This window comes from Ptychodera flava, chromosome 1 (assembly GCF_041260155.1).
Source record: "Ptychodera flava strain L36383 chromosome 1, AS_Pfla_20210202, whole genome shotgun sequence".
Lineage (NCBI taxonomy): Eukaryota > Metazoa > Hemichordata > Enteropneusta > Ptychoderidae > Ptychodera > Ptychodera flava.
Genome location: NC_091928.1, coordinates 10332118 through 10344271, shown reverse-complemented (window position 1 = coordinate 10344271; position 12154 = coordinate 10332118). Strand labels below are relative to the sequence as shown.

The following is a 12154-nucleotide window of genomic DNA, read 5'->3' as shown; positions in this document are numbered from 1 at the left end:
CAGACAAGAGACACCTTGGCAAGCGAAGATGACCTATCATATGTCTAAATCAATGGCAACCAATCAAAATAAAGTTTTTGTACATGATATACTGGTACATGTTTTACTAGCAATATTGATTGCTTTTCGTTAAATATTGTTGCTGCAGTGCAATCGCTGCTAACATGTTACAAATTATCCTGTTATAATAAATAAAAGTATAGACAATTGCTTATACAGAAGTATGCAACGCTTGATCCAACATCAACAAGAAGCATCCATCCAAGTTAAAACCAGCAAAAACAGGACAGCCATGACTTACAGAGAAACACCAGTTGATCCTCTATGCTGTCGCAATGAGTTTTAATAAGACTTCCCATCAGTAAAGTGGAAATTGAATAATTAGAAGCCCATGACAGGATCGTTTGAATTCAACATCATTGACAACACTGTCAATTTCCTTCTGAATGATATTAAAACGAACAGTAATACAAATTAGCAGCGGGTTCCTAGGCGTCTAATTTCCCCTCTGGAATCATTTTCACACCTTATCAAATTGCACATTCAAAGCAGCAAAACCAATAAATGTACATGTCTAAAACACACAGGTGCCACCTTATTTACCTTTAATGAACCTCAGCACCAAAATGACCATAACAGAAGATTTAATCTCTCTGATATTGATCTTTTTTGAGGAAATTCTATCTGCCATATGGAAGGGGAAAAAAAAACGCTCTTTGCAATCCACCTCAATGAAGGCATTTCATATTTCATATCTTGTCACTCCATGATGTACTATGAACTCAGCCTCCAATTTATGATCTTTTCCATGAATAGTTAATGCATTTCGACTTGCGTTTATTTTTCAGTTGCACATTGAATGCAAGTCATCGACTACTCACACCACTATAAGATGACTATAATAAATGCAAATTATCATTTTCACAGAATTTCACAATTACAAAATCTCCAAATAGAAAATGAAAACTCTATTGCTATTAGGTATCAACTGTGCTTGAGAGGAAAATAAAATCATGTTAAAAGTTGAAACCAAGTATGTTTCACTTTTTTTATTAGCCTAGACCCTATTCGTCACTTCGGGTGACGAAGACTGAAGGCAACGAATAGGGTCTGGGCTACTTTTTTGTAAGATTACACTACTCCACAGAAAATCAACCAAAATTTTAGAAAAATTAAAAAAAATTCTGCACAATTACATGTCCTTTAAAATGACCTGAACTAATGTTGCTCATTTTTTTCTCGAAGAAAAAGTTGTTAATGTAAGAGTAGCTTATATACTATTGATAGATTTAATAAGCGTATGAATCAAGGTTTGTGCAAATTGTGTGGTGAAAACATGAAGTACCCTACCTGTGTGAATGTTACAGTACATATGCACATGTACATAAATTTTATACATACATGCATGTATTTTCACATAATATGTCAATGTGTGTGTGTATGAATGAATGTATGGCTATATGTACATGGATATATGTTTGTTTTTACCTACGCATTATATGTGCATATATAACTGTGTGTGTATATTTCTGTATATATGCATGCATGTATTTGTGAATAATAAACGTATGATCATTTAGTTCTGTCTGTGTATGTATGAGTGAATGAATATGTATATACGGTATATATGTATGTATGTATGGATGTATGTATGTACATGTACATGCATATATGTATGTATGTATGTATGCATGTCTATGACTGTACATAAATACGATAGATGGGCACATATTATAGCAATATGTCTGTATTTGGTCTGGGTTATTGGTGAACATTGTAATAAAGCCTGCTCTACACTGCATGTTGTACACTAAAGTGTAATTTTCATAAAAAAACTTAAAATCGTCATTGTAGTGTACTTCTACCTACTTGAACATCTGTACACTCATGTGCTGCGGAACAGTTCCTAACTAGATTTTGCTGTATGCTTGTTCAAACATTATACGGAAAAACAGCATGACAATGCCATCTGATATCGCTTACAGTTTTAGGATCCAGAAAATTCCAGATTTCTTCATAAAGGGAGAGGCTGAACATGTATCCAACGACAACATCATCTCAGATTATATCACCTGTCATCAAGAACACCTGTGACACCTCCAATGTAAAATGAAAGACTTCCTGACCTGATCCTGATGAGAGTATCTCATCTAATGTGAAATGAGCTATTAAATCATTAACAGTACATTCTTATTCCATTGCCTTCCCTGGCTACGTGACCTATCAGTGACAGGTTAGCCATGTCTTATATGAACTTAATGCTCTGGAGGGTTTCATTGACCTGATATACATATTGGCTGAATTATCCCCATAGACTATCTCCTACATGCAGTCATAATTATAATATCATTTTGGAGGAATATGGTTGAAATTGTGAATTTTCTGGCAGAGAAACTGAACTATCAAAGCGTAAGTATCCACGGACACCTTAGCAAATCTGGGTAGAAGTTCATCCGACAGAAGCTCGAGAAGCAAACTAGACATCTGAAATGGAGTAAAATTCCAGAATCAAAGAGAAAAGGACTGTCCCGCCGGAAGCCAATCATTAATGAGGAATCAAACTGGAAAATGCCATGAGGTTTCTCCATTCCGGTCACTGAGCATTAACTATGATATCTACAAGGTTTACTATGCTATAATTATAATGCCGTTATACTGCACCAACATATGTGGCAACACTTTACATGTATGTAGACTAGGCAAACATGCAAATGTGTCACACCTATGTAAGCATAAATGTTGACCACAAATAAAATTACCCTTTTATATGTACTTAAATCTCTCTTGAAAATTCAGAACTTCACATCAAAATGAACACTGACTCATCTCCATATAGCACATGCTCCCGTGTAACACAAAAAGACCACACTGCATACCGTTATGATCAAACTCATCACACGTGGCCTAAATGACACTTCAAAATTAAGACTATGATATTTCAGAATTCGCTGTGTCATAGGGAAAAGCATTGGCAGTCAGTGCATCCAACGCTCCAGTAGTTTTAAACAGTACTCATACCTGTATCAAATATGCCCCAAGCAGACTTCAGCAAGACTCTCTCGGAGAGATTATCCATATGGGATTGAGTAAAACACGTGGCTACACACATGACGTTTTAGGCATCCCATAGGGTATTCACAGCAAGTGATATGTCATCTGTGACTCTAGCCAGAGGAACTGATGCATTATTGCGCTTGTTCTCTTTGAAAAGGCCTCTGAATAATGACTTAATGATTGATATGAACCATACATGGCACTCCTGGGGTATTAGTGAAGTAAATGACTTCACAAATTCACAGACCAAATTTAAATGGGACCACCAAAGATACATCCATATGGTTTTGAAAAGTACAATATGACCCACGGACAGCATACATATTGTATTCTTCATATTGGAAATGAAGATGAATACGTATAAGTAAATGCTTTTGACTTCAAATACTCGATCACAATCTATTGTAAAATGAAAATTTCACTCGGTGAATCACAAATTAAGTCATTTCAACAGCAGCCAACAGGAACAAACTTGCACTGCACAAACAAAAATTTTAAGTATAGTTGTCATATAGTCAGGTAACAAATACACACTATATACACCAGTGTTCTCCAAAGCTTGGAAAAAATATAGCTAATTTAACTCTTTGAGTGTTGTAATTTTCCCACCAAAAGTTCAGTGCAACATTTTATCAACTTTTATTGATTTTTCAGAAAAATTTTTGATAATTTTGGACCAAATGGACATCACATTTCATTGGCTACAATTTTTTATTAAAATTTTGGCAAAACAGGTTAAATAACATGCATATTCCTTCCATGTGAATATGTACTCTTTTGTGTTGTTATTAACATATGAATAGACTGCTCAAAAAACCAGAAAGGTGGCATATCCCTCAAAATCCAACTGAGGAGAACCCCATACATATACCGGTAGACATAAGAATGCAGTACTTTTTAGGAGACTGCAATATACTGCCCTATTAAAAATATCTGTTTGTGCCTATTAAAAGTGAAAATTTCCTAGTCAGTAAATTTTCTAATTGTCAATTTTATAAGGGCTTCAAAATATGATGAAAAGCAATTTGTGTCTGGTCAAATTGGTTCAGTTGTCAAAAGGGTATGAAGATTTTAATGTACAAAAAAAAAATGAGGCTGAATGTTATAGTAAGAAGAACAATAAAATGAAATTTCATTAATCAAAAAACTTGTTGAATAATGTTGGTAATTTTCTAAGAAATCCACACAATTTATCTAATGAAGAATGACAGGGAAGGGACAATGTTTGACATCTGACACCAACACAACTCTGAACACAGCAATTAACTGAAGATGCATATTCCGTGAAAATTTGAAAATATCAAATTATGAGGTAACAATATGAGTAAAAATCAACCTGTCACGAATTGAACAACTGTATTACAACATCCATCAATTAATCATGATTTCAGGGACCAGTGATGTCTTGAAACGTGTGGTTGTACAGGATGATCCTAATATAATATTTATATCACTTGATCATTTTTCAACTTCACGACGGGTTATCAATATGTAATTTTCTGGATAGTGAGTTCTCTTGAGTCCAAGGCTCTACCTTGGCAGATGTTCAAACTAATTGTTGCAATCACATGCCATGCGTTTCATTGCAGGCACACATGCCACTCCCAGGAATGAGGCATTATGGGATATCATCTTTGATCATAACTGTGCTATAGCTGATCCTATCTAGATTTCCCACCCTAGCGTCACACGTAATAAAATGCTACTACCTTAACCTTTTCAAGCTGACCCCTTGGACCTTTTGACATCATGCAGAGATCCAATCTTGAAGGAGGTTTTTACCTTGTCACATTCAAAGCCCCCTCCTCCTCCCCATCCCTGTGTAGAGGTAATTCTCCCCTCCTCACTGAGAGAGCTGACACCCAGCTCATCAGAAGATACGGTATAACTTTGGTTACAGAATTTACACACCTTGATGATTACATGTATTTGCTGCATACTCCAACTTATTTCCTTCATAAATTTTAACACAATTATACCTTACACCTGACAACTATGTACAGATACATGTATCTTGACAGTCACAAAGCCGCTATGTCTCCAGGTATTCCAGTTGTATTCAAATTCTTGAATGCGGAAGAGTTTAATCTATATATCTCTAAGGTGGTAGATAATTGATAGATTATTAACTTGTTATAGAGGAACAGTAGCTGTAATTTTGATGAGTTTTTTACTATGTTTTTGCTTTCTGTTTTATAGATTAGAATTCTCATTGTAAAACAATAAATTTTACCCACTGTAGTTTGATAAGCTAAATAATTTGTGTTCTAACATGCTTCAGGGAGTGGAACAAGAACTTGCAATTGACATACAAAACAAAGATAGTGAAAATACATGTAGCATCAAAATGTTACAGCCACAGCAACTGTCCTTTTCAATTATTCACTGTATACGGTATCTATGCAGGTTATAGGTGAATATGTTATGGGTAGGATGCAACAATCTGTTTCTTGCTATTCACAAGACTAGAAAATGAAAATCAACTTGTACTTTTCTAACATCTGTACATGACGATGTGTGTATATCAGCAGCCCTTGAGGAAGCTAACTTACCCTAATGATACGAAGTACGACACCATGATAATGGATATATCAAAAAAAAATTCCATTTAAAAGGCAAGAGAAAAACATTATTGTTCATCATAAGCAAGGCTACAGAGGGGCAATTGAATTTTTTTATATTTTTTTTAACACGCCTGCAAAATTTCCCTTTAGTGACATTGTTACTGATGACTTGGAATCTAAATTGTACAAACTGTCCACAATAACAGAGGCATGAAATAGGCTCTGTTGACAACAAATTCTGAGCATTGTCCTCTCGGAAGAAAATATCACCAACACCACTAGAATAATTGCAATGTGGCAGTATTTATTTGCCTGAATTAAAAAAATATTCCAAACTGGCTAAAGTTAGATCTGCAATTCCGAGATCCCTTGAACAATTTATTTAACCTGACTGGCCTTAAAGTTTTTAACAAATGGATGAAAGTCAGCCAAACAAATACAATTACCCTGAAACCACTTATATACAAATCTACTGGTAGAAACTCAATGTGCTGATCCCATTTTTTTATAACACATCAACTACACAAAACTAATTTTGAAAAATCATTACTCTACAAACACACTTTGGCATCTACTCTTTTACGGTTTACAAACATTAATATCCTGACAACATTCCTTTGACAATAAACAGAGGCTGAAATATGGATTATGAGTTCGCTGTTGATTAAAATGTCAAAATTCAGTCATTGTTCACACAGAGTACACAAAAAAGATTTTCAGTATAGACATCAGACAATGAAAATATACATCGTGCAAATTGGTAAATGCACTCAAGATAGACAAAATATCAGTCTGTGTTTACCTTAATTAGGTAGAACGCACCTCGGGGACAGACATTCGTACTCTCAAACTTTTACAATTCTCTTCTGATATACCACATATGGGGGTTCATTTTAAAGCTCTTGGTGAAAGAAAACTTTTCACCGGCTTAGTTTTTCGAAATTCGAAAATTTTTATTTTTCTCCATAGAGTTAACACAGGGATGGCGGCCATTTTGAATTTCTAATATCGGTAAATCTTGGGTAATTTGTTTCTCTAGTACCAAAATTTGCACGGTGACCCCCTATTTTTATTCTTGATTTTGAAAGAGAATGGTTGAAATATTCCTTGAGGAAAGTTTGAGCATAAGTTTAAGTCATTCACTTTCGAGGTGCATACTACCGGTACCTTAAATGCTTTGGGTTGTGGGAAATATTACGAAAATAATTTGTTGATGAATGGCAGATATATCAATTATCATATTCACATTGTCTATTAACATCGCATACATTCATTAAACTCTGCAATAAATAGCAGATTTCATAATCATATGATATCATTCATTCAACTTTGCAATAAATAGTGTATTTCACAATTTCTTAAATTGTGACATGTATCAGCCTTTGCCAGAAGCTTGAATCAACGTCACGATATTACTACCCATGCTGCCAGTATTTATTCCATGCCCATAAACAGTCTGAACATGAGTGCTTATTTGTGAAACATCAAAAATTACTTTTTTATTATTCTCTGTATGTTTTGAACTCATATTTGCAGATTTTTTGAGATGTCATGGGGAGAAAACGGGCATTCAAAACATTAATTGTTAGGATCATTATTAAACCCATATGGCAGTAGTCTGGTGTTATGGTATATGCTACGCTTTGTAGGTTTCAGTGGAAGCGTAGTGTATACCCTAACCAACGACAGGTCCTAGACTAATAGGGCAATCAACCTTCATTTGCAGTGTGGGCATACATATGCCTGCCAAAGTTATGGGTACCCGAATTTCCAGACTAAGATGTACATGTACCAGTACTGTCAAGGTCAACTTGGCTAGCCAGGGGTGTTTACTTGGGTGAGGTGCATTGGTCAAGTGGTCCTGAGATTGGTCAATCTGATTGCATTGGTCAAGTGGTCCTGACATAGGTCAATATGATTGGTCAGTCAAGTGGTCCTGACATTGGTCAATCTGATTGCATTAGTCAAGTGGTCCTGACATTGGTCAATATGATTGCTTAGTCAAGTGGGTCCTGACATTGGTCAATCTGATTGCATTGGTCAAGTAGTCCTGACATTGGTCAATCTGACTGCATTGGTCAAGTTGGTCCTGACATTGGTCAATCTGACTGCATTGGTCAAGTTGTTCTGATATTGGTCAATCTGATTGCATTGGTCAAGTAGTCCTGACATTGGTCAATCTGACTGCATTGGTCAAGTTGGTCCTGACATTGGTCAATCTGACTGCATTGGTCAAGTTGGTCCTGATATGGTCAATCTGACTGCATTGGTCAAGTTGTCCTGAGATTGGTCAATCTGATTGCATCAGTCAAGTTGTCCTGACATTGGTCAATCTGATTGCATTGGTCAAGTTGTCCTGACATTGGTCAATCTGACTGCATTGTCAAGTAGTCCTGACATTGGTCAATCTGATTGCATTGTCAAGTGGTCCTGACATTGGTCAATCTGACTGCATCAGTCAAGTGGTCCTGACATTGGTCAATCTGATTACATCAGTCAAGTTGTCCTGACATTGGTCAATCTGACTGCATCAGTCAAGTTGTCCTGAGATTGGTCAATCTGATTGCATTGGTCAAGTGGTCCTGACATAGGTCAATATGATTGGTCAGTCAAGTGGTCCTGACATTGGTCAATCTGACTGCATCAGTCAAGTTGTCCTGACATTGGTCAATCTGACTGCATCAGTCAAGTAGTCCTGACATTGGTCAATCTGATTGCATTGGTCAAGTTGTCCTGACATTGGTCAATCTGACTGCATCAGTCAAGTGGTCCTGACATTGGTCAATCTGACTGCATCAGTCAAGTTGTCCTGACATTGGTCAATCTGATTGCATTGGTCAAGTGGTCCTGACATAGGTCAATCTGATTGGTCAGTCAAGTGGTCCTGACATTGGTCAATCTGACTGCATCAGTCAAGTTGTCCTGAGATTGGTCAATCTGATTGCATTGGTCAAGTGGTCCTGACATACGTCAATATGATTGGTCAGTCAAGTAGTCCTGACATTGGTCAATCTGACTGCATCAGTCAAGTTGTCCTGACATTGGTCAATCTGATTGCATTGGTCAAGTGGTCCTGACATAGGTCAATCTGATTGCATTGGTCAAGTTGTCCTGACATTGGTCAATCTGATTACATCAGTCAAGTGGTCCTGACATAGGTCAATCTGACTGCATCAGTCAAGTTGTCCTGACATTGGTCAATCTGATTGCATTGGTCAAGTGGTCCTGACATAGGTCAATCTGATTACATCAGTCAAGTGGTCCTGACATTGGTCAATCTGACTGCATCAGTCAAGTGGTCCTGACATTGGTCAATCTGATTGCATCAGTCAAGTGGTCCTGACATTGGTCAATCTGATTGCATCAGTCAAGTGGTCCTGACATTGGTCAATCTAATGGCATCAGTCAAGTGGTCCTGACATTGGTCAATCTGATTGCATCAGTCAAGTGGTCCTGACATTGGTCAATCTGACTGCATCAGTCAAGTTGTCCTGACATTGGTCAATCTGATTGCATCAGTCAAGTTGTCCTGACATTGGTCAATCTGATTGCATGTCAAGTGGTCCTGCATTGGTCAATCTGATTGCATCGTCAAGTGGTCCTGACATTGGTCAATCTGATTGGTCGGTCAAGTTGTCCTGACATAGGTCAATCTGATTGCATCAGTCAAGTTGTCCTGACATTGGTCAATCTGATTGCATTGGTCAAGTGGTCCTGACATAGGTCAATCTGATTGGTCAGTCAAGTGGTCCTGACATTGGTCAATCTGACTGCATCAGTCAAGTTGTCCTGACATTGGTCAATCTGATTGCATTGGTCAAGTTGGTCCTGACATACGTCAATATGATTGGTCAGTCAAGTGGTCCTGACATTGGTCAATCTGATTGGTCAGTCAAGTGGTCCTGACATTGGTCAATCTGACTGCATCAGTCAAGTTGTCCTGACATTGGTCAATCTGATTGCATTGGTCAAGTTGTCCTGACATTGGTCAATCTGATTACATTGGTCAAGGGGTCCTGACATACGTCAATATGATTGGTCAGTCAAGTGGTCCTGATATTGGTCAATCTAACTTCATCAGTCAAGTTGTCCTGACATTGGTCAATCTGACTGCATCAGTCAAGTAGTCCTGACATTGGTCAATCTGACTGCATTGGTCAATCTGACTGCATCAGTCAAGTTGTCCTGACATTGGTCAATCTGATTGGTCAGTCAAGTGGTCCTGACATTGGTCAATCTGACTGCATCAGTCAAGTAGTCCTGACATTGGTCAATCTGACTGCATCAGTCAAGTGGTCCTGACATTGGTCAATCTGATTGCATTGGTCAAGTGGTCCTGACATTGGTCAATCTGATTACATCAGTCAAGTGTTCCTGATATTGGTCAATCTAACTGCATCAGTCAAGTGGTCCTGATATTGGTTTTAAACAAAAACTGAGCCAGTCTGGCTTGACAATGTTCACTAAAACAGTAATGCTTTAAGAATTGTTCTACTCCGGAAAAAAAGGACAGGGAGTGTTCTAAGAAACTCATTACGCCCAAGTGATCACGTGATGCCGGTACAAAGAAGCCTACATGTGTACGAACGCGTATGGAAATACACGTGCGTCTATGCACGTTTGCGCACATGGCTTTGTTTGTACCGTGGTCGATTCGAATTCCGGGTTTGGGCCTATTGCAATACCTCTATGACGTGTTCTATGAATGCATACAAAGCATGTACACTCATACAGAGTCTTTAGGCAAGACTACATATCGAGAAGTGATCGCAAATTTGGCTAGTTGCTCTGCAGATATTATTGATGTGTACTGCATCTAACTGTAAACCTTGGCAAACAATGAGAGTTGCCCACGTTAAGGTAGACAGATAAAAGCTACTGCAAGTAATAATCAGTGTCAGGAATTGTGGAGTTCATTTGATGGAGTAGGCATTGTTATCAAATAAAAATTTTGAGGTTATTTTTGTACGATATGAGAAATTACTGTATTGAACCTCTCTTGATCATCAAAACATACTGAATTATTCAACAGCTCTGTTTTTTCCATGCAAGCCTGACAGATGATTAGGAGAGTTCACGAGATAGAGATTTGCTTCTCAAAGATAAATTTGATGGAATAATTCAGTGATGAACCAGTGCTTTAGCGTATGATGTTTGTTCAATCACATTCTTTTCAATAGGTGGGCCTACATATGACAGAACTGGGGAGTAAGTATGGCAGCAGGGGGCTGGGTCGGGTTGACGACTTCATTTGCAAAACTAAGAGCAAGGAAAAAATCATCATTGTGACTCGTGTGAGACATCTAAGAATGAAACACTGTCATTTCATGTGAGAAACACTCCCGGTGTTGTACAGTCATGCTTGATTTAATAGCAGGTGGGACAGAATGGACTGGAAACAGCAATTTAAAACACAGGATAATCACTTTGTCAATACGGGGAAAAAGATCTTGGCGGTAATGTTTTAGGGGAAACAAACAATGAAAGGCAGGTGGCTAAGCCAGATCTTCATTAACATAGTTGATTCAGAGAGACACACGCAACATGTGACTGATGGGAACGACAGCAGCGGCTGAGCTCAATGCGGCTCATGTATGCTGTGACTTCAACCGAAAGGAAGATGGTCGAATGCAAAGATGGCTGTTATGTTATGGTTTCATCTCAGCAGTTATCTTATGAAATTCCACTGTTTCACCCCAGGGTAGTTGAGGCATACAGTATGTATAACAGCAGATACAGTGTATAGATAACAACTTTTTGCTGCATACCCTGGCAAACATGTATTTACTTCGAAGACAACTTGACAACAGCTGGAACCATGTAAAAGATAATTTGATTTCAATGACAACAAACGTGACTGATAAATCTTTCAATTATCGATCTCTGCTGTGCAATTATTGAAATATTTTCTTGGAAAAGAAAAAGCAGTTGTCAACTGGATCAAATTGCATGATATGGGTTTGGCTCTATTCCTGTATATATATGTTAGTCAGAAACTTTTATAACTATGACACTTTCAAAGATAAAGAATCAGGATGACTGTCTATGGTATTTGCAAACAAAATTGCTCTTTCACGTTGTACATGCATGCTTGGGTTACTGAAAGAAGTAAATCGTGAATAGCAAATACAATCAGTAAATTAGCATATCCTTATTAAGGCCCTTGTAAGATCAAATGATTTATTCCTACATTCAAATCTCAATCTCCTAACCCGATGGTTGCAACGACAAGGTTTTAATAGCAGCGCTCTCTGAAACTAAGGTATTATCAATAAGTATTTTATAGCTAATTTGAACTGAAAATCACTAGACTGTGTGGGGTACGAGCAATTTTTAAAATTTGTCTTGAGTGAAATCTTACTTCGTGTTTGCTTTAGTTTTAGCTATAAAACTAGCTGGAAGTGACATACCTGCATGGCTACAACAAAGCATATGCAACAAGTCTGTCAGGAATGAAAACTATGTTTTGAACTTGCCCTGGAGAAAAATTCCACTTGCTTGAGGCATGGAAGCAACACAGATGCCAAGCTCATGCT

At 37.5% G+C, this 12154-nt stretch overlaps 1 protein-coding gene across 8 annotated transcripts in view; it reads right to left on the bottom strand.

The window, feature by feature from the left end:
- LOC139129843 (dynein axonemal intermediate chain 7-like) overlaps positions 1-12154 on the bottom strand; it is a 105870-nt gene that overhangs the window by 54901 nt on the left and 38815 nt on the right. Inside the window, exon 1 of one of the 8 annotated variants that reach the window (XM_070695540.1) lies at positions 12029-12049. The exons of the other annotated variants lie outside the window; for them this stretch is intronic. Within the exon in view, the coding sequence (XP_070551641.1) occupies positions 12029-12034 (6 nt within the window). The 5' untranslated portion in view covers positions 12035-12049. Of the gene's footprint in view, positions 1-12028; positions 12050-12154 lie in introns of those variants that run through there. 8 annotated transcript variants of the gene reach the window in all.